This window comes from Helianthus annuus, chromosome 4, assembly GCF_002127325.2.
Source record: "Helianthus annuus cultivar XRQ/B chromosome 4, HanXRQr2.0-SUNRISE, whole genome shotgun sequence".
In the NCBI taxonomy this organism is placed as follows: Eukaryota; Viridiplantae; Streptophyta; class Magnoliopsida; order Asterales; family Asteraceae; genus Helianthus; species Helianthus annuus.
In genome coordinates this window covers 208139650-208165533 of record NC_035436.2, presented here as the reverse complement: position 1 = coordinate 208165533, position 25884 = coordinate 208139650, and the positions used below count along the sequence as shown (strand labels likewise).

Below are 25884 nucleotides of genomic sequence, written 5' to 3'. Positions count from 1 at the left end.
GGGCAGCAATCAGAATCAGGGTTCCTATGTTGGAAAGAAGCCACAGTGCAACAAGTGTGGCTATCATCACTATGGACAGTGCCTCCGAACTTGTCGTAGATGTGAGAAAGTGGGCCATGAGGCCAAAGACTGTAGAGCCCCACAGCCAAAGCAGCAGCAGCAGCAAAGCCAGCAGCACCAGCGACAACAAAAGCAACAACCACAGCAGAATCAGGGTGTTAAGAAAGTGTGTTTCCAGTGCGGGGACGAGGGCCACTTCAAGCGGGATTGCCCTCAGCTGAATCAGAATGCCAATAACAACAATGCTGGGAACAATAACAACAGGAACAACAACAATGGGGGCAATGGAGGAAATGGTGCACACGGGAGGGTGTTCACTATTGGAGCTGGGGAAGCTAGGAATGATGGCAACGTAGTGACTGGTACGTTTTCGATAAACGACATATTTGCTTCTGTTTTATTCGACTCTGGTGCCGATTTCAGTTATGTATCGTTGGAGTTCAGTAGTCGTTTAGGATTGAGTCCTACACCTCTTGTCACTAACCATATTGTAGAACTAGCTAATGGTAAATCGATAGAGGCTTCTCATGTTCTGTTTGGTTGTAAACTCGATCTCATGGGTCAAGTGTTCGACATTGACCTACTCCCTGTTACCCTTGGAAGTTTTGACGTGGTCGTTGGCATGGATTGGCTGTCCAAGCACCAGGCGGAAATTATTTGCAAGGAGAAAATCATGCGTATTCCTCTCCCTAGCAGAGAATCCTTATCGGTTCAGGGTCATCATAGTGGTGCCATAGTTGGTATTATCTCGGCGATGAAGGCTCGGAAGTGTTTACGCAAGGGCTACCCTGCTCTTTTAGCTCTTGTTACTGACTCGCAGTCTGATGAGAGAAAGATCGAGGATCTTCCAGTGGTTCGTGAATTTCCCGATGTATTTCCTGAAGAACTCACTGGTTTACCTCCACATCGTCAAGTGGAATTTCAGATCGACCTCGCGCTAGGAGCAGCCCCGATTGCTTGTGCTCCTTATCGTCTTACGCCAGGAGAGTTACAGGAGTTGTCGAATCAACTCCAAGAGCTGTTGGATAGGGGTTTTATCCAACCTAGCTCTTCGCCTTGGGGAGCCCCAGTACTATTTGTGAAGAAGAAGGATGGGTCCTTTCAGATGTGCATAGATTATCGTGAGCTCAACAAGGTGACAGTAAAAAATCGCTACCCTTTACCACGCATTGACGACTTGTTTGACCAGCTGCAAGGGTCGAGTTTTTATTCTAAGATCGACTTAAGGTCGGGCTATCATCAGGTACGAGTCAGGGAGGAGGATGTTCCAAAGACGGCTTTTCGAACGTGGTATGGCCACTACGAGTTTTTGGTTATGCCGTTTGGGATGACTAATGCACCAGCGGTCTTCATGGATCTCATGAACCGCGTGTGCAAACCGTATCTCGACGACTTCGTTATTGTTTTCATCGACGACATCTTGATCTACTCCAAGAGCGAGGAGGACCATGAGCGACATCTACGTCTTATCTTGGAGCTCCTGAGGAATGAGCAACTTTACGCGAAGTTTTCTAAGTGTGACTTTTGGATTCGAGAGGTACACTTCCTGGGGCATATTGTTAACGAAAAGGGGATACACGTGGATCCTGCTAAGATCGATGCTATTAGGAATTGGGCGGCACCAAAGAATCCTTCGGAGGTGCGACAATTTCTTGGTCTTGCAGGGTACTATCGTCGGTTCATTCAGGATTTCTCAAAGATCACTCAACCCCTTACCTCCTTGACGCAAAAGAACGTAGTTTATTCTTGGGGAGCGAAGCAGGAGGATGCTTTCCAACTTTTGAAGCAGAAATTGTGCAGCGCACCGATCTTGTCTCTACCAGAGGGTACGGAAGATTTTGTGGTTTATTGTGATGCATCGATTCAGGGTCTCGGTTGTGTGTTGATGCAGCGCGGCAAAGTGATAGCATATGCTTCTCGACAGTTGAAGGTACACGAGAAGAATTATACGACTCACGACTTGGAGTTAGGAGCTGTGGTTTTCGCGTTGAAGATCTGGAGGCACTATCTGTACGGTACCAAATGCACCATCTACACCGATCACAGAAGCCTTCAGCATATCTTCGACCAGAAGGATTTGAACATGTGGCAATGGCGTTGGATAGAGCTTTTGAACGATTATGAGTGTGCTATCAAGTATCATCCGGGTAAAGCTAATGTAGTAGCTGATGCACTTAGTCGAAAGGAGGCGAAGCCTAAACGGGTTCGCGCATTGCAACTCACTATTCATTCAAACCTTCCTGATAAGATTCGTACGGCTCAGACTGAGGCATTAAAGGAAGAAAACATTGAATCTGAGGGTTTGCGAGGTAAGAAAAAGCAGCTCGAGCATAAATCTGATGACATCCATTATTTTATGGAAAGAGTATGGATTCCTTTGTATGGTGATCTCAGAGAACTTGTGATGGATGAAGCGCACAAGTCACGATACTCTATTCATCCGGGGTCTGATAAGATGTATCAGGACCTCAAAGTCTTGTATTGGTGGCCGAATATGAAAGCTATCATAGCGACATACGTGAGTAAGTGTTTGACTTGTGCTAAAGTCAAGGTGGAATATCAGAAACCCTCGGGTCTACTTCAGCAGCCAAAGATACCCATGTGGAAATGGGAGCAGATTGCTATGGATTTCGTCACCGGTTTACCGAGAACTCAGGCTGGAAACGATACTATATGGGTGATTGTTGACTGTCTCACGAAGTCAGCGCATTTTCTGGCAATCAAGGAAACGGATAAGTTTTCACAGTTGGCAGCGGTTTATCTTAAGGAGGTGGTTTCTAGGCACGGGGTGCCAACATCTATCATCTCGGATCGAGATCCGCGTTTCACCTCTGAGTTATGGCAGTCAATGCATAAGTCGTTCGGTTCGCAACTCGATATGAGTACCGCCTATCACCCACAGACGAATGGTCAGAGTGAGCGCACCATTCAGACGCTCGAGGACATGCTGCGGGCATGCGTTATTGACTTTGGCAAGAGCTGGGAGAAACATCTGCCATTGATAGAGTTCTCCTACAACAACAGCTACCACACTAGTATTCAGGCAGCTCCGATTGAAGCGTTATACGGGCGGAAATGTCGTTCTCCTCTCTGTTGGGCCGAGGTGGGTGATAGCCAGATCACAGGTCCTGAGCTGATACTTGAAACTTCCGAAATGATTGTCCAAATCAGGAATCTTATGGCAGCAGCGCGTGATCGACAGAAAAGCTACGCAGACAAGCGTAGAAAACCATTGGAGTTCGAAGTTAATGACCGTGTTATGTTGAAAGTGTCCCCATGGAAGGGTGTTGTACGCTTCGGGAAGTGTGGCAAGCTTAATCCGCGTTATGTTGGGCCATTTAAAATTTTGGAGCGTATCAGTAAGGTGGCCTACAAGCTTGAGTTACCTGCTGAGCTGGGTAATGTTCACGATGTCTTCCACGTGTCATAATTGAAGAAGTGTTTGGCTGATGGAACACTAGTGGTGCCATTTCAAGAACTCAAGATCGACGATAAGTTGCAGTTTGTCAAAGAGCCGATAGAGATCATGGATCGGGAGGTCAAGGTGCGTAAACATAGTCGCATTCCAATTGTGAGAGTTCGTTGGAACTCAAGACGTGGACCGGAGTTCACGTGGGAACGCGAGGATCAAATGAAGCTCAAGTATCCACATCTATTCCCAAAGGACAAGTCCAAGCCTGGACAACCTGAGTCTGGTACAGCTGGCGAATTTCGGGACGAAAATTTCGGGACGAAATTCCTCTTCAAGTTGGGGATGATGTGGCACGTGGGGAAAACGTGCAACAATCCTGATTTATCACTTTTTCTGTGCTTACTTGTCAAATTTCGGGACGAAATTTCTTTCAAGTTGGGGATGATGTGACAATCTCGAATTTCCAAGGTTAGTCGTGTAATCTTGATTCCTCGTTATTCCTCTTTCATTTTTTTGTCGCGATTAGTTATTTGTTATTAAACGTAAACGAGTTGGTACTCCATGTATTTGGGCCAACTGTTTATCATGTGCACACTCTGAAATTGGGCCGGTTACTATTATTCCCTATTCGGGCCGTACATTGAGTCTTTATACTTTTATTTGTGTACATATAACCAAACCCATTACTTCAAGTCCATTCATACATCAAGTCGGTTTTCTTAATAGCCGCCATTTACTTGGGCTTAGGCCCAACACCTCGGCAAATCAGGAACCACCCAAGTTGTGACTATTTATGTATACGTAATATATCATCCTTCATAATCGTACCTTAGCAAACAAACCCTACCCCTCCTCATCTCTGATTCCCTAATCATGCGAGTTCACACAGGAGGTCATCTTCAAGCATTAGTTCTGTGACGGGATCTTCGGTTAGTGTCATCATTCTAAATCCTTGTTGCATGTGATTGTAGTTCTTGATCGATTAGGGCCATGTTGCATCGTAGTATATAAACGTAATTAGGATGATATTATATGCTGATGAATGATTGGATGATATTGGTTATTTGCAATAATACTGATCATACGTATAAAAAAAGTGTATGTAGTAATAAGTTAATATTGTTAGCCACTCTTGTTTAAGTGCGAGATATGTATGATGCATACGATGACGGATAAATCATGAAAACTGTTAGTATGTTTAATACTGTGTGATGTTTCTGGTGTAAATATAACATGCATGGTTAACCAATTGTTGCTATGGAGTTATGATAATTCATAGGGTTACATGATCATAAGATAAGTCTTACTCATTCGAATTGGTTACATGATTCCCTGTTAATGATGATTATGATAGAAATTGGTTGGTAATCTAATTAATTCGAATAGGCTGTTAGTCTACTAAATTAGTATGTGATTGAATATTGTTTAATGAGATCATGTTGAGATAATTATGACTTATCAAATATTTGCTGCCAATTAATTATGAGCCCATGTGCATTCTTTCTAGTTCACCATCCAACATAATTATTAACCACACTAGGTTGTCTGCCTCTACTTCTTATTCATGTGAAATCTATGGTGTGAGGTGATGGTGTTTTATTAAAAAGGGCCACCCAAAAGTCAATCATTTGTCCCTATATTTCGATGGGGGTAGCCCCAAATTAATAAAGTAGCTGGTGTATTCTAAAGTTGTGTAATGGCTGCACAATTACATATTTACGTGTGGGCCACCCATCTATATTAGATTAATTAGGTGGGGACAGTTAATTTGAATAAATAGCATTCAAGGGTGTGGGCCGATTATTTAGAATGAATGGGCTTCACCCAATGGTCCAGGCCGGAGATCTAATGGGACAACAATGAAGCAGCGGACTGGTCTCTTTCATTAGGCCTGAACCCAACCAAGTCGCAGTAGACCCATATGTTATGTTGATCATTGTAGTTGTGAATTTTTATGTATAATTATGAGATGTGAACTGTTAATGTGTCATGTACGTGTGATATGGAAATACCTAGGGTCGAATGCTTATTATCAATTGTGAGATGCTATGTGTCAGTATGTGCTTACCATCTGTGAAATATATATATAAGAATAAGAACGGAACTGACTGTCATTGGAACTAAACTAGGGTTGGGAAATCCACAGAGATAAACAAATAGATATCTTACCGAGCAAACCAAAGGTGAGTTCACTGCTCTTTTTCCAAGCATGCATCCCGGGAAGGGATATTGGGTAACGTTCCAGGGGGGAATGCAGGTTATTGGGATGTTGGTTATTACTCAGTTTCTATCATATAAGACCCCTTACATCTACCGACAGTTGCCGGGAAGGCAACGAGGTTATTAGTTGATAGCGCTATTAGGTTTGGCACCCTCACACCGTCTCAGGGAGGTCGGGCGTGAACTAATTTCCTTAAAGCATGACCAATGTTTTGATAGAGACATTGGGGTTTGGCAAACACATCTTGTAGCCATTTCGGTAATCGAGTTAATAACAACATCAAATCAAATTGATAAACTGTTTTGTATGTACATCTGATAAACTAAACTCGGTAACAAAACCTTGAACTCACCAGCGTAGTCTGACACACTTGTTTGCATGCTTGTAGGTCGTTAGCTGTTTGCATTGGAACTTGCTGTCTGGAGTAGCTGGAGTCTCATGGGTCGATTGGAGGGTTTTGTGTTCTGATTTGTTGATACTTTATATTGGGTTTAAACTATTTAACTTCGTTTGGTTTTGCTTCCGTTGAATACTTTGGTTTTCTTTTGAACTTGGATGATGTTTTATTAATAATTAAGAACTTTATTTTTGAAACATGTATGTGTTCTATGTAATTAGTGGCTCATTGCTGGTACGTCACACGCCTATCAGGGACACTCCCTAGGTGGTATTTTGGGGGTGTGACATTTTAGGTACCTTATATACCCGGGTCAAAAAAAAGGGTTCGGGTAACCAAATCCGGACCCCGTGCGTAAACATGCCATATCCCACACTTTTCCCGCCAAAAACACAATTTTGTTGCACAACATAAGGACACGTGTCCCACATCTTGTTTATATATTATATATATAGATGTTTCGTAAAGTTTTTTTCGAACCGAATGGAGTCAAATTATGGTTTCTTTTTCTCCCTTTTTTTTCCGAAAGCTCTAACTAATCACTTTCAGTTACATGTGCATATTTTCCTTCATACCCGTTATGTTTTCTATGTATGAGTTGGGTCACATATAATACGTTGTGATTGTTCGATATGAATTCCATTTACTTTACGTTTGATCCAATCACAATGCTTATACATGTTACACTGAGTTCAACTGGATACGTCGAAATGTGCGTTTTCATATGATTAATGCATCATATAACGTTTGAACTAATCCATTCAATGTTTACGATGTACCCGCGCCGCAACACGGGCGAGTCTTAACCCTAGTTCTATACTATCTTAAAGCAAAAAGTCGGTGGCTCACAGCCACCGTCTTTGCTTGTATATAAACAGTGTTTGCGCATGAAATATCAACATTGGAGTTTGGTTTGCTGGTTCTCCTACATCAAGCTGAACAAGAGGTCAGGAGTTCGACTCCCTGAAGGACATGTTTTTCCTCATGTGATTCCTTCCTTTTTAAGTGGGGCTGAAGTTTTCCTTTTTATGATTCCTCTTTTTTCCAAATGGAGTTTTATTTTATTCAGTTTTGGTTTACTAAAATTAATTGTTTACCCATAGTTAAATATTTATAGTCTAGATTTTAAAAATAAAAGTTGGTTGTTATACTTTATAAATTGATACCTACACCCATATTTTTTAAAGTATGTTATACATTTACTTCTAACTTTTGATAATTGATACCTTTTATCCGCCAAACTTTTCTACTTAATAATTTAACGTCTCATTTTATTTGAATTGCTTTTCCGATTTTAGACCGTAGTGTGTCGTACATTAATATACTTTTTTTTATAAAAAATTTATACCTAACGATGTTAATGCCTAAATTACTTTTATGATTTTACATGGTTATCAAAATTACTGTTACAACTTTACACAGCAAAACGAAACGACTGAGATATACTCTCTTTTTATCTATTTCAAATTACATTAGTGTCACGAACGTACCGTGTGTAATAAAGTAAAAAACGCGTAATGTCATATGTGCGCATCACACGTTAATGTCATCATCGTACACTGTAATTACAATGCTTATATAGGTTACACTGAATGATGAGATACGTCAAAACACGTGTTTTCATATGGTTAATGCATCACATAACGTGCCGATAACTATAAACAACTAAGATGCCACAGGCGTAACACGCGGCGTATGGCAGTATTGACGTACCTATCGGTTTAATTCACGTTTAAACGTAAACGACAAACGTTTTGACATAAACTTTTTGCTAAAACGAGTCTGGTCAAATACAATACGTTTTTGTACGTTCGTAAACTATGTTTGAAAGAGAGTCGTGTCAAATATAATATATTTTTTCATTTGACGGCAACCTGATTTTATTCGGAAACAAGTCGTGTCAAATATACGGTATAAATTCGAATTATTTTAACTTTTGATGCCGCCGCAACGGGCGGCCGGGTCAAAATCCTAGTTATTTCATATATAAGTAACTAACTTTTTTGTGCATTAGCATTTGTAACTTGTGCTTGGGGGATTATTCAAAAAAAAAAACTTGATTTTTAGTTTTAACCCAAAAGGTTTTTACCTTTTACAATTTTAACCCTACAAAATTTGTTTTTTTTAACTTTAACTCAAAACTTTTCATTATTTGCAATTTAACTTCACAACTTTTGTTAATTATACTTTTCGTCTTTGGTTTAACGTTTTTACGTTTCGTTACGTATAGTTCTAAATTTTTCGAGTTAATATTGTGCATTAGCATTTGTAACTTGTGCTTGGGGGATTTTTCAAAAAAAAAAAAACTTGATTTTTAGTTTTAACCCAAAAGGTTTTTACCTTTTACAATTTTAACCCTACAAAATTTGTTTTTTTTAACTTTAACTCAAAACTTTTCATTATTTGCAATTTAACTTCACAACTTTTGTTAATTATACTTTTCGTCTTTGGTTTAACGTTTTTACGCTTCGTTACGTATAGTTCTAAATTTTTCGAGTTAATACGATGCAACGTACGAGTGTGGTTCAACTTTTTTATGTTTTGTTTCAAATTTTGCAAGTTAACAGGGCGCAACGTGCATGTGTGGTTCAACGTTTTTATCTCTATTTTTTCATGTTTGACAGGTTCGTCGCAACACACAGATCCTAGGTCGAGTCAGTGTTGGTGGTCGATCACGGTTGTGTGACATTAGTACCATTTGACACTGTTTTACGCCCCGCCGCAACGCGGGGTGTGCTTTGGGGGTTCTCCAAAGAAAAAATGGTTATGCATATGGTTGTTGTAACCTTGTCTTTAGGGGTTTTCCAACAAAAATTGATTTTTTTTATTTTTCACCCAAAAGTATTTCATAAATTACTTTTAAATCAAAACTATTTGTTTTTTTTCTTACTTTTAACCCAAAACTTTTTATCTTTTGCAATCTACCCTCACAACTTTTTTTACTTTCAACTTTGATCCTTTATAGTTTTCATTTTCCGCAAATTTTCCGCTTCATGTTTGGTTCTAAATTTTGTGACTTAACACATCGCAATGTGTGTCTTTGGTTTAACGTTTTTTCGTTTCGTTCTAAATTTTGCGAGTTAACACGACGCAACGTGCGTGTATGGGTGAACGTTTTTTACATCGTCTATTTTTTTCCGTTTGACAGGTTTAACATAACGTGCGGGTCCTAAGTCGACTTAGTTATAACTAAAGAATCCCCGCCGCAAATACGGCGGGTCTCAATTCTAGTTAAAGATTAAAAATCAGAAAAAAAAAAAACAAATAAGGCCATTTATAACCTAAAGTGAAATAACACACTAGTTAGAATAAATAATCAATTGTTAATTATTTAAAAGAAAGAAAGAAAGAAAAGAAGACGACGTCATAAACCCATTGAAACCCCAAAAGAGCCAAAGTTCTTGAATCTGAAACCCAGAAAGAATTGTTGATAAATGATGAGTTTATCATCATCATCAGAGATCGAGATAATCGTGTCAAAAGACAACACAGCAGCAGCGGAACAAGTGGTGATCGCTGACGTATTTGGGGCTTGTGCTTACGGTGATCTTCTGAAACTAACAAAATTCGTCCAAGAAGACGGTGCTTCTCTCTCTCAACCGGATGGTAATGGCTATTACCCCCTTCAGTGGGCATCTCTTAATAACTTTGCTGACGTTGCTCACTATATTATTCAGGTACTTTTCTTAATACACCACATCACTCACTTGTAAATTAATCAGATCTGATCTGAGATCTCACTTGTTTGATGGATGGATGTAGCATGGTGGGGATGTGCACGCTGTTGATAACGTCCGCCAGACAGCATTGCATTGGGCCGCTGTTCGGGGTTCGGTTGCAGCTGCAGATGTTTTGTTGCACAACGGTGCTCGTGTTGAGGCTGCTGATGTAAATGGTTACCGGGTAATTAATTATTAATTCTTTTACATTTCCAAAGCACTATTATTATTATTATTATTATGTGTTTTGTTATTATTAGGTTTAGAGGAAACAGTCGATTAGAAAAACCAAGATGGGAGTATGGGACTTGGGTTTGGGCAGAATTAACTGTAGTAGATGATAGATAGATAGGTTATCTTATCAAGTTCTAAACTTACTGCTATGGACATACTTACTTGACTGCAGGCAGTTCATGTCGCAGCTCAGTATGGTCAAACATCCTTGTTGAATTTTATTGTAGCCAAGTATCATGCTGATTTTGATGTACCAGATAATGACGGAAGGACCCCTCTTCATTGGTAGGTACCTTTTCATTTCTGCATGCATCAACACTTGGAAGAATGTTAAATTTCAACTTATTTTTCTATCTTTTCTCAATTAGGGCTGCATATAAAGGATTTGCAGATACAATTAGATTACTTCTTTTTTGGGACGCCTTTCAAGGAAAACAAGATAAAGAAGGTACCTTCTTTTCATTATATGCTTCTCATACTTAGGGGTGCTTTTGATGCTTAAACACACATCCAAACACCCTCTGATACAAGTTAACCATTAGATGAATCATGATTCTCCATAACATAATGATGAAATACTATTTTCTTTTTTTTTTTTTTTTTTGTAGGTTGCACTCCTCTGCATTGGGCGGCATTGAGAGGAAATCTGGAGGCTTGCGTTGTACTTATACATGCAGGGACAAAACAGGAGTTATTGGTGAAAGATAGTGCTGGATTTACACCTGCACAAATTGCCGCAGATAGAGGCCATCACCATGTTTCTTTAATCCTTGTGCGTATCATTTTTTCTTCAACAATATTAGTTTTGTGCTATTGTGGTTGGTTTCTTTACACTGTCATACATATGCTTTAAATTTTGTTAATGCAGTCTAATGCTCTGCGTGGACACAACAGTTGTTGGAAAGACAAAGGTTGGATGAACAAAGTTGGAGATATAGGTTACGGCCCTATTCTATTCTGCATAGTGTTTGTGTGTACGATAATCTTCGTCAATTCTGTTCTTTTTGGTGGGTAAATCAACAATTATTAATTTGTTCTCTTTAAATTAATTATTACTATGCTAATGAGGATGTTTGGTTTTCATTTTATGTTAGCTTCTAATCTTGTAAAGGTGACTGCTGTTGTTGGGCTCTGGGGATGGACCGCTGTTTCGCTTTCAGCTTCTTCACTATTGATGTTTATCCGCTGCAGCAGGTATGCTTTATTTCGACACTGTCTATATTGGTTAATTATTTCGTCTGATGATTTATTTGGTTGCAGTAAAGACCCCGGTTATGTGAAAACATCTGGAGGGATTCGAAATAATGCTGATGCTGAGGTACCTACATCTCCCTAATTAATTGATAAACAAGTCTTGCTTACAACAAAATACGTTCACGACATGTGACCATACAAACAAATGCTATGCAGGGTCCTTTGGTGACAATTGATCTGATCAACTCAGCTAATTGGACTGGAAATTGGTCTCAGCTCTGTCCTACTTGCAAGGTTCTTTTAAAGTCATTTTTGTACTTCACCTACAAATGGGTCGAGTTGGGTTAAATTTTTGGGTAAATCACAATTTGCCTTCCTCCAAATTTCACTTTGCCTCTCTAATTCACAAACTTTTGGTTTTGACTTTTGACACCCCAAATTTCATTTTCGTTGCAACTTGCCTCCCTGCCGTGAGTGCCGTCAAGTTCTGTTAGTTTGATAACAAAACTACAGGGCCGCATATTGCAAGAAGAAAAGGGTAGTTTGGTCTTTTCACCCACAGTCAACCGGTCAAACTAACAAAACTTGACGACAGGGAGGCATAATGCAACGAAAAGACAGTATGGGGTGTCAAAACCAAAAGTTTTTAAATTAGGGAGGCAAAGTGAAATTTGCAGGGAGGCAAATTGTTACTTACTCTAATTTTTATATCATATAGGTTAAGTCAAAAGCTTCAACTTGAAAGGAAAGCCATCTGACATGCGTTATATCAATACCTCTTACATTGATAGTTTTTTAAAGGAGATTATAAATAATTCTATATATAATTCAAAAAGGGTTGATCTGACCGGTATTTTAGTTATATTGATGCTAAATGACTCTTTCACGTAGATAATAAGACCGGTTCGCTCGAAGCACTGTCCAGCATGCAAACGTTGTGTGGAACAGTTTGACCATCATTGCCCATGGATCTCAAATTGTGTGGGAAAGGTATGCATGCATGTGTACTTACTTAATCTTTCTCGAGAAACTCGTTTGTGTATGATTGCAGTTTTTCTTCTGTTTTGGCAGAAGAACAAATGGGATTTCTTCGTGTTTCTGTTCTTGGGTACTTTGACTTCATTGATAGGCGGGGTGGTCACAATTTATAGTATGTCTAACTCACAAACGCCTGTGTTTTTTGTGATGTTTTTCACATTCCGTTTTACATCTTTATCCCTTAAAATGACAGGATTGTGGACTTCAATACCAGCATTGCAGAGTGATGAAGAATCTTGGATTCATCATGTCGTTTTTCAACATCCCGGTGCTACCGTCTTCCTTTTTTTCGACTTTTTTATCTTGCTTGCTGCTGGAACTTTGTTCTTGATACAAGCTTACCAGGTTATAGTTATCTTAATAATCTTATAATACACAAATAATACATCCCGATTCCTACAACTGTTTCGCTACGATAATTTATGTTACATAATAATAATAACTTTAAAAAGAGTAAAATGTCATTTAGTCCATGAATGTGAATACGGTTATAGTAAGATTGGATACTGAGAGTCTGTTTTCTGAATGCAGATTAGTCGAAACATAACAACAAACGAATATGTAAATGCTACACGATACGGGTATCTTCAAGGAGCAAATGGGGGGTTTCATAACCCGTATAACCACGGATTAGTGAAGAATTGTTCCGACTTTCTAATTCGAGGCTATACAGACGATGAGGAAATTACGTGGCCTCCTTTGCAACAAGTTGCCAGATAGATAGATAGTAGTACCCCATTGGGGGACCAAACTTTAAACTTAGGGAAAAACACATTACAGATTTACATCTTTGTATACTGTCTCTTGTGTTCTGACATTGGTGGGTGGGGTTTCTGATAATTGTCACAAATGAAATGGGTGTTCAAAGAACCTTCAGAGAATCCGACTAATTACTGACGAAGAGTTCTTGTATGCTTCTTAAGAACGCACACTTATCTTCATAAACGTATATTCATCGTGGTCAACTTTATTGTGTTCGTAACTTCAAGGGTGAGCTCCGTTTTTATTTATTTTTTTCAGATTCTTCCTTGTGTTGGCCAGATTACCATAATTGAGTTATCTTATACAAGACTTTTACATTATTATTTATCATCCAATTTGTGTAAAGTTTTTGAGTTGTGTAGTTTAGTTGATTAATGCATAATTGCATACCATCATATATGCACAGTTTTCAGTTTAGTATAACAATTATAAAAATGGTGTTTGTGCAGGAATGCTATCAGTTTATAGGGATTAGGATCAAATACAAAGGCTCCTAATTGTAAGAATGGTACAAAGGCTCCTAAAAAAACTCACTACACCAAAAAACCATTCCACCTTTTCACATATTGTAAACCAATGAACCTTTACTAAACCGAAAAAGACACGGGGACAAAAAGAAATTAAGGTTTTGTTAGTAAAGGTCCACTGATTTTCAATAGAGTAAACTTCCGTTTTGCTCCATGTGGTTTGATCACTTTAACAGTTTTGCCCCAAACCTTTAAAAATAGCCATTTTCCTCCAATAGTTTGCTAATGTTTTTCCATTTTGCTCCCCGCTTCTAACTCCATCCAAATTGTCTGTTTTTCCATTTTGCTCCCCGCAAAAGGTGGGACCACCACTGATTATTTTTTAAGTTGAGATTATTGTTGACCAACTGCTCATAGTTGTGATTATTAAAATCCATTATTCTATTTTTTTACTATTATAATTACTATATAACTATTATAAACTAAAATATGATACATTTGGTACATAGAAGTCTTTATCATAAATGAATAATAACACTATAATTCTTGTATGGTTTTATATGTTCAATTCACAACATAAAAATTTGGAGAAACAAAAAAACTTTTAAATGACATTATTTTAATAAACATATCAGAACAAAACCAAGTAGTTTGAGTGTATTATGGATTGTGCAAATGATTTAAAGCCTGAAATCGAACAAGAATTGATATGTGCAAACGATACACATATTTTTACAAATCCCAAGTATGAAACACAATATTTCATTGATTTGGTATTTGTTTGATGGTCGCAGTGACACAGGTGTCACAAAAACAATCATATCAAAGGTTTATATCTGCCTACCATTGCTTGGGACTCGCGTATGCCCGACAGGCCCTATAAGCCACGATGGAAAATTGCCGAGTCCACTCGCCTCATATATAATCATGTAGTCAGTTATTGGGTTGATCATGCCTTCCCACCAGCGAATGTATCTTATGTGGAGGGTCAGGATTGTGGCCAATTGTTGGATTCAACCTTGACAGATGTTGTGTCCGGGGTTAAAGGGATTACTGAGATAAAGCGTCGTTGGGGTCAGGATAGCCGTGAGCTTCATCAAACCCGCCAAGTTGTGCAGCAAATGATGGATGAGCTCCAGCGGCGAGATAGTTTGGTAGATGCTGCCAAGGTGAGGGAGTCCTGCCTTCTTGCAGAGAAACAAAAAGTGGAGGAAGATCTTATAAGGGTAACCTCGAATCTTGCTGAGGAGTGTGTGATATGGGCCCGGGACTGTCAAGAGAAGGACATGTTGATATCCTACGCGTTGAAGACTCGGAAGGAGTTGGAGAGGAAAGTTGTGATGGAGGCGGAAAAGGTTCATGCCCTATCCTCCCAAGTTGCAAGGTTACGTATTGACCATGAGTTTGTATCGCAGGTGCAAGAATGCCATACTGCTTTGATGGCGGAGGTGGAGGATACTCAGGCAAAGTTTGATCAGGCCACCCAAAGGTGTGATGAGTTGATGGTTCAGCGGTCTCGTTTGCAGCGGGACCTGGATGCTGAGAAGTCTCACTGCGCTGAGAGTGGAAGTGTTATAAACCAAGTGTTGGCTGAAACGAGCGAGCTGACCACCCAACTTGGTGTGCTGAAGGGAGAGAAGACCCGGTGGGTCTCTCATGGCGTGGTATCCTGCTTTGAGTTCCTTAGGTGGTCGCCCCACTTTAGTGGTTTATTGGATGATTTGGCGACCGTGACGTATGAGCTGTTTTGCCAATAGTGGTTAGGGCGTTGTTTAGTTTGTCCAGCTTTTGTTGGCTCTCTTTTATTTTCTTGTGTACCCTTACCAGTTTTGCGTTGGTTTTTTTGAATAACATCTTAGTTTGTTATGTGCCCAAAGAATTACTAACAAGTGTTTTGTTTTTTGTTGCATCGCGAATTTGGTTTTGGTTATGGCTCAAAACCGAACCTCCCCGTACATAGCTCTAAACTCACCAACCTAAGTGATATGTTTCCCATTCTATCCCGCAGGTAAACAGCTAGTCTGAGTTAGATGCGTATATACATGAGCTAAAACAAGTGACGTGCGTTCTTATCTCCACTATGTATTATTTTTTTAATTTTAATCATGTAATTTATTTATTATTTGAGATAAGAGCAAATAATAACAATGAATGAAGTATTTTAATTGGAAATGAGTTGTTGCTGGTAATCCCTCCCTTGTTCCACCTAGAAATTGTCCACCTAGAAATTGACGGAGAAGTTACAGATCACTCGTTATCCATCCTCTAAACCATGTTGCGACTATCAATCCGACGACGACGAGGTAACAAACAACCTTCGTTTCTCTTCTCTCCTCTTCATCTTCCATCTCTGCTCTGCTCTCCTCACCTTTTTTGTTTTCGTAACAGCGACATCCTTCACTCCTCAAATATTTGCCCTAAACATATCTACTACCGCTACTGACCAGTCTTTGAGACATAGCGATCCTCCGGTATGTTCATGTACAGTTTATATCCATTTTCATTTCTATTTCGATTTTAGTACCACAGTCTTTGATATTATTAGTCTAACTGTACCAGAGAGTACCTAACCTAATTGGAGGTAGTTTCGTAAACTCGCAATCCTCAGAGTTTATCGATGTTATAAACCCTGTAAGTCCCTTTCTTCTTGTTTATTTCTTCGGTCTGTGATCTGATCTGATCTGACTGATCATATAACCAACTATTTCTGTGCAGGCAACACAACAAGTTGTTTCACAAATACCCTTGACCAAAAATGAGGAGTTTCAAGCTGCAGTATCGGCAGCCAAACAGGCTTTTCCATCATGGCGGAATACACCCATCACCACCCGCCAACGCGTCATGTTGAAGCTTCAACAACTTATCAGAAGAGACATGGTTGGTATGGATATATTCTAGTTACAAAACTGCTCACTGACATCATTCATGTGTCTCAGGACAAGCTTGCCATGAACATTACTACCGAGCAAGGAAAGACATTGAAGGATGCACAGGGCGATGTGTTCCGTGGACTAGGTACCTTCTTTCTTTCTTTCTTTCATAGGAGTTTAAAATGCAATTGACCACGTATTTCTTTCTAATTATGTAGAGGTGGTGGAACATGCCTGTGGAATGGCCAGCTTACAAATGGGCGAGTTTTTATCAAATGTATCTCATGGAGTTGATACCTACAGCGTCAGAGAGCCGCTTGGTGTATGTGCCGGTATATGCCCCTTCAATTTCCCTGCAATGATTCCACTGTGGGTATGTTAGTTTGCCAATAGCAAGCTTTATTTGTTTCATAATACTTTTTCTACCCTGTCAGTCAGTCACACTTGTTTTATTTTCTTTGCAGATGTTTCCGGTTGCTGTTACCAGTGGTAATACTTTTGTTCTAAAGCCCTCAGAGAAAGATCCAGGTATCTCATCTTTTTATTATGACACCTGAAAAGATATCCTCACTTTTTTGTCACTTGTGAGTTGCATATAATCACCAAGGGAGCTAGCATATTATTTCCAGTTTTCGTTTTTTTTATGGTTGGTTGGTGGTGATGCTTTAAATTGTTTAAGTGGGAAGAATATATCCTGACTTGTTACAAGTAATTTTTTTTATTTCTGAATTTTCTACCCTCTTTTAGGGGCTTCTATGATACTTGCAGAACTGGCGATGGAAGCCGGTTTACCCAGCGGTGTGTTGAATGTTGTTCATGGCACGAATGTACGTTTTTCCTTGCTAATCATAGTATCTTTTTAATTTTTCTGTCATTATCTGCTTGTAGAATATTGAATTTAAATATTTGTTTGAGGCAGGACATTGTGAATGCCATCTGTGATGACGAAGACATTAAAGCCATATCATTTGTTGGTTCAAACACGGTAGGTAACTTTATTCTTCCTATGTTAAGATTGTACATGTATTGTCACTGTTATTTTTTTTTTTTTAGTTTACAACAATAATAATGTTACATGCTACTGATATCATTTACCATTCTGGATTCGTTAAAGGCGGGTATGCATATATATGCAAGAGCATCAGCAACTGGAAAACGTGTTCAGGTACAATCACTTTAGTGATGATGATGCGTTCTAGTGTGAATTTATAGTCGATTGAAATTATTTGCAGTCAAATATGGGAGCTAAAAATCATGGTATTGTAATGCCGGATGCAAGCCATGATGCTACTTTAAATGCTTTAGTTGCTGCTGGGTTTGGAGCTGCTGGGCAACGGTGCATGGCTTTAAGCACGGTTGTTTTTGTTGGAGATCCAAAAGAATGGTATTTGTGGTTTTATCTATTTCACTTTTATTATTTTTTGGTTACTTTGATTGATTCTCCTATATTTTTGTTGTGTTGTAGGGAAATTGAGTTGGTGAAGCGTGCCAAGTCATTAAAAGTAAATGCGGGCACAGAACCCGATGCAGACCTAGGCCCGGTAATTAGCAAACAGGCGAGTACTGTACCATCATTTACATTGTCATCCTGAAAAAAACAACTATTTTTATATTTATTTGCACATTGTTTATCAGGCGAAAGAACGAGTGTGCAGATTGATTCAGAGTGGAGTTGAAAGCGGTGCTAGACTGCTGCTTGATGGAAGAGATATTGTGGTATTTTTGAAACATGACATTTTAGTGTTTCAAATTAGCATGATTTATTTAGTTTAATTTTCAATTTGGATTGTATTTGTGTTTCAATTTGAACTAGGTTCCAGGATATGAACAAGGGAACTTCGTGGGGCCGACAATTTTGTCTGGTGTTACTGAAGATATGGAATGTTACAAGGTATAATATATATGTTTCTCATTTTATGGTTGCAAACAGTTTTTCGTTTTTGAACGTTTTTAATGTGTGTGTTTTTGCAGGAAGAGATCTTTGGACCGGTTCTTCTTTGCATGCAGGTGTGTTGATTGTTACTAATTATTTATGCAACTGTTCTCGGGTTAATCTTCTGGTTGCAGGCTGACAGCTTGGAGGAGGCCATAAAGATTGTTAACAGAAACAAGTAATTCCTCCACAGAGAAAAAAAAAAACTAGTGTTGATGTTGGAAGGAGTTGTTTGTATTAACAAGAAGATTGTTTTGCAGATACGGAAATGGAGCAGCTATCTTTACATCATCTGGTGTGGCTGCTAGAAAATTTCAAACAGACATTGAAGCCGGGCAGGTTGGCATAAATGTTCCAATTCCGGTTCCATTGCCGTTTTTCTCGTTTACGGGGTCTAAGGCGTCTTTTGCTGGTGACCTCAACTTCTATGGTAGGTGCCTTTTCTTATTAACTTGTGGCAGGCCAGCAGGTAGTGATTCTAAAAAAACGAGTTGTGAATTTGCAGGCAAGGCGGGGGTTAACTTCTATACCCAGATCAAGACGGTGACTCAACAATGGAAGGATTTACCCGGTGGCTCTGGAGTTTCCCTTGCAATGCCAACTTCTCAGAAGTGAAAACTTTGATTTATATCTCAACTCACAATGTTTGTGTGCTGCTTTTAGCTACAATCAAATTCACTTGTCACTGTGGCTGGTTCTAAATATGACCAAACTTTAAATTATGCTTTAAAAGAAATATTATTTATAAGTAGATCAAATCCACATTAATTCTTTGAATTTTTACCAAGTTAAAAGAGTTTTACAAAATTTCTTTGATTGATTCCACCAATAAATCCGCTTCAAATATGTATTATTAAGTGCTCTTGATAACATATTATTAGATTATTAGTGAGCAACATAAAGTCAAATGCAAATAAAACACAGATTCTAAAATACCATTTGCTTAGCATCATTAGTGGTTTTGTTAGCTTTACAATAGTTGGAAACAAATCAACCAAGTATATACGTGTCCTCCTGTCGTTATGTATCAAAGGGATCATGAAGATGCAAGCAGCTTCTTAGCACCAACATCTGACAATTTCTTAAAAATCCTTCATAAGGGCTGACTGAGGACATCTTTAACAATAATCTTTGATCAACAGGTCAAAAGTGTAAGACTATGGGGTATCGGGCTTGGGTTGGGGCGTTGGTTGGGGGAAAACGCCCAAGTCACCACCCCGGGTGGGCTTAGGTTGGGGCGTGGCCCTTGGGGCTTGGGTTTCAAGTCGGGCGTTGGGCGGTCTTGACATCCTAGCTGGCGGCCTCCTATTCGCTGACCCCACCATGTCATAGCGGGCCATTTGAAAGTTTGAATTTTAAATTCAAACCGTTTGGCCAAGCCAAGCGGTCACCCCAACCCCAACATCCCCTATAAATGTAACCCCCAACCCCACCGGCTACCCCATCCCAAACCGTCATTATCCACCGCTACCCCACCGGCTACCCACTTGATCCCACGAACCCGCTACCCCAACCCGAAGAAAATGGCATCTTGGACCCACGAGGAAGAATTGGCTCTCGTCACAAGCGTCGTTGACGCTATGAAGGGTCGGCAACCCGGCCAAACACGATATTGGCCGGAAGCATTCGCAACCTACTAACATAACGTCCGACACGACCGCCACAACCTCAACACGTGCCAACATAAATGGCGCGAGCTACGGCCCAAGCTCGATCGTTTCAAGGCTTACTACGAAGCCGTTCCGAGCGGCGATTTAAGCTACGAGGACCGGGTGGCGGTGGTGAACATTGAATTTCTAGGCAAGGAGCGAAAGGCGTTCGACAAAATCGCCCTTTTTGAAATTTACCTAACGCTCTAGGTTTTTTATTTTGTAATTTTTAGGTATTATGTAATTTTTTATTTTGTAATTTTTAGGTATTATGTAATTTTTATTTTGTAATTTTTAGGATTATGTAATTTTTAAAAATCTAATGAAATTTTAGGTTTTCTTTTATAAATCTTGTGTGAATTTTATAAATTTTTTGTAATTTTTTTTAATAATCTGCCAAGCGGTGCACCCAACCCAACCCACGCCTCGCCATACCCCACGGACACGTCACTAGACGGTGGGGGGGCTACAATTCCAGGTGTCAACTCATGCTCCAACCCAAACCCAACCCAACCCAAGCCCCACCATACCTCACGGTCTAACCTCCAAATTGATACAATCTACCATTGAAAGAGTTGATAGCAGATGATCTCTAAAATATCCAACCTAAATGGTTTATAAACTTATTGTAATGATTAAGTTGCAGTAATCAGCCTCACTAGGGTTTGGGTATAATGATCATGGTTATATATAGTTTTTATTATAGGGCTAAAATAATCAAATTAAAAAAAGGCAATGATTTCATTGAAAGTTACAAACCTTGGAGCTTTTGAGTGTTACGCATCAAAAGTATTGAGCGAATTATAGAGACCAAAAGATAAGAGGAAGTTATCTCAAATCATCGCTACTTTATGTACTTACAATTAATACACATAAACCCCTTGTACTATCTAACAATTACAATTTCCCCCTCTACTATTTATACCATAACATAGCGTTTATTTTGGTAATTTCAGTGAGTCAATTTCTGTTATGGTGATTTTCCCTTTGGAGAAACGAAAGTACCTACCTCTGAATCACGTTCGACTTCATAAAGCCTGAACCTCCAAGCTGGTACCTTTCCAATCTTAGGTATGCAGTGCATATGTGCTTGCTTACTTTTCCAATCTTGCTTTCGGCAACACACAGTCCAAAACTAATAATGTGCAACAACATTTTAAAAAGGTAACAATATTACTATTTTAATGCTTCTGGTGTGAGCTTTATTAAAAGAGCTGTCTTGATTACTTAATCGGCAAGGTTTGCTTTTAGTTTGTTTGGTTTCTTTAGTTTTTATTCTTGATTACTTAACATGCAACATTCTAAAAGGCATGCATATTCAGTCAGTCCGGTTTTACTTTTGTTTATGGGAGGTGGTATGACAAAGCAAGCATAACCCAGATTAGATTCCTGAATGGCATTCATTCAACTTTTGTCAGATATAAATGAACCTATCAAATCATAACTCTTAATTTGCCAATTGATCTTTTTTTCATCTGCCTGCACACATATACTTCATTAACTGTTGCTAGAAAAGAATGAAGAAGGGAGGAGCGTCTCTTTTCATGAAGAACATAATATCCCAATTGAGCTCACTCGCAAAATCCAAATCGCTGGCTATCAAAAGAAAAGTGGAGTCCATCAAAGCTAGAGTTATCATTTGCTCCTTGTCCAAAAACAAGAAGCTTCCTTTGTCAATCTCTCATAAAATTCATGCATTACTGCTTGGGGGCACAGCCTCACTGGAAGACAACAATCATAAAGTTTTCGAGCCAACTAATAATGTTGACAACCTTCAGCTAGTTTTGCATAAAGCAGATAGTTTGGGAGATTGGTACCATGAAGATTATGCTGCTGATGAGGAGGAGGACAACAAATATCCAGATCTGAGGCATTCCCTCTTTGACCAAGAGGACGACCTTGACTTGGGCAACGACCCCAATGCTTCTGTGATTGATTTGGTAAAGAATTCCATGGCAGATGACGGTGAAGACTTTAGCTTGGAGGACGAGATTGATCATGTGGCAGACCTCTTCATAATGAAGTTCCACAAACGAATGAGACTCCAGAAGCTTGAGTCTTTTAAAAGATATCAAGATATGCTTGAGAGAAGCTCATAAGTAACTGCTGTTCCTTCATATCCGCTTCTACATGCATTGATTATCGTCTATAATTCTCTTGAGGGTGGTTTTAAATGTCTTCATTAGGAGATTATCATGATGTAATCTGTTGGCAATAATGGAGCTGACGATAGTTGATGATCACGTGTTAGCTTCCTTGCTTCCTTCCCTTGGCTTTTTTATGGTTTATATATAATAAAAGTAATGTTGCATCCAAGATCCTAGTCTCATGGTATGCACCTTGTGTGTGAAGTAGTTTATTTTGTTGATTGTAGATAGAAATGCATGTTAGTTAAAGTAGTGGCATTATTGTTTACGAATGTAATTTAAATCAAACTAAACCTTACAAACGAAGCTGGCCTTACTGACTTTCAAGTTTTAACTGGCCGGGGATGAATTGCGCTTGGCGGTGGGGAGAGATCTTTTATGCTTTGTTTACTGGCCTACAAAATTAGCTTTACACCAAATATACACATGACAGAAGAAAACAAATGCGTGAACAAATTCTAATAAGTAAATTGCATTAAGGGTTTCGGTTTGATTATTACCTAAAAACGAAACCATAACCGAAAACTTTAGTTATCAAAAAACAATAACAGTTGGGTTTCGGTTATTGATAGGTTCGGTTATCGGTTTTAAATACAGAATTGGTTCAGCTTTCGGTTATTAACCATATATTTGAATGAGGCTATGGTTTTGACTTAGAATAAAATTTGGCTCGAGTTAAAGTTTCATATATTGGGCCAAAATCCAAGTTTTCATTTTCTTTCAGCCAAGGATAAAGGGTATGGACGTATAATTGTAATCTCAATGAAGTTTTTCCTAAACTAGAACGTGGAACTGGAGTTGAAGCACATGCATAAAGTTTGACTTCCAGACTTGTTAAATAATTAGCAATTATCTCTGCGAAAAACCAAGGGAAGGAACCCAACTTCTTCAAACAGATTAGGGAGGGCTGTTCCATGCATCCAGACTTTATTGAAACAAACTCACTTCTGGAACAAACTTATCACTATACCACCGTTGGCTATCAAGCATCATTAATTAATTAATATATAAATAACTAATAATGCAGATTTCATGAATATTTTACAGAAAAGAACAAAACATAATTATGCGGAAACAATACTTCGATTACGATGCATAAAATAAGATTGAAATATTGTAACATATCTACTACCGCTACTGACCAGTCTTTGAGACATAGGGTATGTTCATTCTGGACATGTAAAAAGATTACAATTTATATCCATTTTCGTTTTTGTTTCGATTTTAGTACCACAGTCTTTGATATTAGTCTGACTGTACCAGAGAGTACCTAATCTAATTGGAGGTAGTTTTGTAAACTCGCAATCCTATCGATGTTATAAACCCTGTAAGTCCCTTTCTTCTTGTTTATTTATTTTGGTTTGGTTTGTGATCTGATCTATGAGAAATTGCAGCTATACCTGGCCGGAGTTGTGTACTAGGTCATTGGAAAAACGCACCGCAGACTCTGTAAGTAACGAAAAGAGCGGACTAACAAAAGCTGCTGCAAGTAATTTCAATGCACCACACTACACGGATGATTGAAAGTTTAAATTATCTAACAATAAATAAATAAATGATACATCCTTTCTTCTTCTGAGTCTAGAACATCAAACAATCTGATGAGTACAGTTGGCCCTGTCAACAAAGCATCTTTCCACACTTGTAAAGGCCATGCTTGATCCAATCAAACAACATGCTTATTCTCAGGAACCGGTTGTCCTAATCTATAATGCACATGTTGCCACAAGATGTCGACCCAGGTGTCTGGGACACCGGGTAGGCACCAATGCATGCAGTCCTCACCCCAAACAGCCACAGCATCTTTCTTTCCCAACCAAATGGCAGGATGGGCATCTGCTCTGAACTCACTCAAATGAGTCAGGTCAAGCACTTCAATATCCGTGCCTTGCAGTGCCTTAATGATCAGCTCGTTTATTACTCTTGCCTCTTTGTTCACTCCATTGTAGCTGGGGTCAAACCACAAGTCAAGCTGTTCAGATATGTAAATAAATATTTAATCCTTCATACAACTGGAAACCCATAAAACATTAGGATGAAGACATACCTCGGAATCCTCAAGGGGTTTGTCGAACAAGCAACTGCCATTTTGGTTCCAGTCACCGCCATGAAAGTGTCTAGGTGATTGCAGGCGCCAAAATTTAAGTGTCTTAGGGAATTCTTTTTGTATGTAAGCAGCCATGTTTTTTACAACAATCTGAAGCCCCTCCAACATATCAGGAGCAGGAACTATTGGCTTCCCCCCTTGATAAAAAGCAAGAGGTGACTCTTTCGGAAACTTATCATAGCCCCACCTATAGGTCAAATATCTTTTAACACAGAAAATTTCAATTTATGTCTTTGAGGATTTATTTAAGGTGTGATGTAATTACCAGTGTCCGGTATTGAAAATGAGAATATCATAGAAGCCGCCAATATCCTCCCAATCTTTTGCGGGAATATCCACATCTACACGATGTACGCCCTTCACTTCATCTCCCTCAGACCACCTTTATTTAATCAGTGACCAAGTAAGTAAGAAGACCTCTCAATAATGCAAGTGTATCAACAAGTTTCTTATGGGATGAACTTACTGGTATTTTGCTAACAAAACCGCACGATGATAGGCAACAGTGACATTGAATTTGGGGAAATAAGCCCCTCTCCAAGCCCCTTTCCTCTTCCATTTCTTGGCACCCGTATCAGCAACCCGAAGTATACACAACAAACTTACCAGAAAATTCTCGTTCAAAGAATCCCCAACAAACCCGATTCTCTTGTCCCTCATCACCCCCATGAACTCAAGAGGATCAATCTCATTCAGCTCGCAATCTTCTGGTACCCATTTCCAAGAATTAATGACCTCCATATTATCTCTCTGGTTTCTAAGGCAATTCCAGGCGTTTCTGTGAAAAGGGCAGGTCTCGTCGTAGATGGGGCGTGGACGGTTGGGGTCAATCACCCATTTTCCGGCAAACAGATTACAAGGTACCAGGGGTGGCGATGAGGATGGGACAAGTTTGGAGTAGAAGATAGTGAGTGCACAGGTGGAGATGATTAACCATATAAACAGAGTTGAAGAAGGTAGCTTTAGCTTTGCACCCATCTTGTTGTGTTAATCATCACAAATGCAACTCAGAAGTTCATCAGTAGTACAGTTATCGGTTTTTATTTTGATTAACTGAACGAATACGAATTCACCTATTTTAACCAAATAACAAAGAAAGAACATCAAAATCATGTCATCCGAAACTAACTGATTTAAACTGTATGCAACCATCAACCAAAAATCAAAGCAATTGCAAAAATAAGCAGCCAGGCATTGATGTTACGTGCAGATCGATACAAATTGCAAAACAAACATAGAAATCAATATGAAAGAAGACAGATGCAGCAGCAATTTGTGTACCTTTAGGCTGATAGCGATTAGGGTTGGGGTGATGAATGAATGATGGTATGGATCTGGGTTACAGCCACCCGTAGATTTGAGTACCTTCAACTCTCCAAGAGCAAATCGCCGCTAGTATGACTGAGGTTCCAGGAACACACCGGAAAAGCTTTGTAATTTACTTTTTTAAGTAAACTTTTGTTTTGCTCCTCGTTTGATCGTTTTAACGATTTTTCCCTACTTTTTTAAAATAACCATTTTACTCCCTGATATTTCGATTTTATCGCCAGTTTGCTCTATGGTCTTAACTCCATCCATATTGTATGTTAACTGGAAGGGTTTCGTAAGTTAATATATAAAACTAAGGGTATTTTAGTCTTTTAACACCTTTCTTCCCCTTATAAAACCTCTCTA

General features: G+C 39.1%; 4 protein-coding genes across 6 annotated transcripts; 3 read left to right on the top strand and 1 right to left on the bottom strand.

The window, feature by feature from the left end:
• Positions 1-9424: 9424 nt before the first annotated feature.
• Positions 9425-13364, top strand: LOC110887024 (probable protein S-acyltransferase 23). Its single transcript, XM_022134932.2, has 13 exons — positions 9425-9767; positions 9853-9993; positions 10216-10328; positions 10412-10491; positions 10652-10815; positions 10912-11050; positions 11138-11237; positions 11304-11361; positions 11454-11531; positions 12129-12227; positions 12309-12387; positions 12469-12620; positions 12807-13364. The coding sequence occupies exons 1-13, from the start codon at positions 9525-9527 to the stop codon at positions 12993-12995; spliced, it is 1635 nt and encodes a 544-aa protein (XP_021990624.1). The 5' UTR covers positions 9425-9524; the 3' UTR covers positions 12996-13364.
• A 2265-nt stretch (positions 13365-15629) lies between these two features.
• Positions 15630-19084, top strand: LOC110887025 (methylmalonate-semialdehyde dehydrogenase [acylating], mitochondrial). Of its 2 annotated transcripts, none has more exons than XM_022134934.2 (18): positions 15630-15807; positions 15893-15975; positions 16064-16135; positions 16220-16381; positions 16441-16519; positions 16593-16747; positions 16839-16902; positions 17122-17201; positions 17294-17359; positions 17489-17539; positions 17607-17758; positions 17840-17930; positions 18010-18090; positions 18188-18265; positions 18346-18381; positions 18442-18485; positions 18568-18737; positions 18813-19084. In XM_022134934.2, the coding sequence occupies exons 1-18, from the start codon at positions 15777-15779 to the stop codon at positions 18920-18922; spliced, it is 1605 nt and encodes a 534-aa protein (XP_021990626.1). In that variant the 5' UTR covers positions 15630-15776; the 3' UTR covers positions 18923-19084. The 2 variants fall into 2 exon arrangements, with proteins under 2 accessions (XP_021990626.1, XP_021990625.1); XM_022134933.2 differs by having other exon boundaries at positions 15635-15807; positions 15890-15975.
• Positions 19085-21263: 2179 nt separating this feature from the next.
• Positions 21264-22272, top strand: LOC110887023. The gene has a single exon (XM_022134931.2). The coding sequence runs from the start codon at positions 21474-21476 to the stop codon at positions 22053-22055; it is 582 nt and encodes a 193-aa protein (XP_021990623.1). The 5' UTR covers positions 21264-21473; the 3' UTR covers positions 22056-22272.
• Positions 22273-23557: 1285 nt separating this feature from the next.
• Positions 23558-25650, bottom strand: LOC110887022 (protein trichome birefringence-like 12). 2 transcript variants are annotated; one of them, XM_035988872.1, is made up of 5 exons: positions 25492-25650; positions 24677-25283; positions 24476-24592; positions 24151-24397; positions 23558-24052 (listed from the first exon to the last, which is right to left on the bottom strand). In XM_035988872.1, exons 2-5 carry the CDS (start codon positions 25186-25188, stop codon positions 24002-24004), a joined length of 927 nt encoding a protein of 308 aa, XP_035844765.1. In that variant the 5' UTR covers positions 25189-25283; positions 25492-25650; the 3' UTR covers positions 23558-24001. The 2 variants fall into 2 exon arrangements, with proteins under 2 accessions (XP_035844765.1, XP_035844764.1); XM_035988871.1 differs by having other exon boundaries at positions 23558-24075; positions 25492-25632.
• Positions 25651-25884: the final 234 nt, after the last annotated feature.

What these genes read in the sequence shown, in the direction of transcription:
- LOC110887024 (XM_022134932.2), top strand. Translation starts at nt 9,525, where the DNA reads ATGATGAGTTTATCATCATCATCAGAGATCGAGATAATCGTGTCAAAA. An exon ending in GGAAGGACCCCTCTTCATTG is followed by an intron (nt 10,329 to 10,411) that starts GTAGGTACCTTT and finishes TTTCTCAATTAG; the next exon opens with GGCTGCATATAAAGGATTTG. An exon ending in TCTCAAATTGTGTGGGAAAG is followed by an intron (nt 12,228 to 12,308) that starts GTATGCATGCAT and finishes CTGTTTTGGCAG; the next exon opens with AAGAACAAATGGGATTTCTT.
- LOC110887025 (XM_022134933.2), top strand. Translation starts at nt 15,777, where the DNA reads ATGTTGCGACTATCAATCCGACGACGACGAG. An exon ending in CGATGTGTTCCGTGGACTAG is followed by an intron (nt 16,520 to 16,592) that starts GTACCTTCTTTC and finishes CTAATTATGTAG; the next exon opens with AGGTGGTGGAACATGCCTGT. An exon ending in CAACTGGAAAACGTGTTCAG is followed by an intron (nt 17,540 to 17,606) that starts GTACAATCACTT and finishes AATTATTTGCAG; the next exon opens with TCAAATATGGGAGCTAAAAA.
- LOC110887023 (XM_022134931.2), top strand. Translation starts at nt 21,474, where the DNA reads ATGAAGAAGGGAGGAGCGTCTCTTTTCATGAAGAACATAATATCCCAA.
- LOC110887022 (XM_035988871.1), bottom strand. Translation starts at nt 25,188, where the DNA reads ATGGGTGCAAAGCTAAAGCTACCTTCTTCAACTCTGTTTATATGGTTA. An exon ending in GTTTTGTTAGCAAAATACCA is followed by an intron (nt 24,593 to 24,676) that starts GTAAGTTCATCC and finishes GATTAAATAAAG; the next exon opens with GTGGTCTGAGGGAGATGAAG. An exon ending in ATTTTCAATACCGGACACTG is followed by an intron (nt 24,398 to 24,475) that starts GTAATTACATCA and finishes TTTGACCTATAG; the next exon opens with GTGGGGCTATGATAAGTTTC.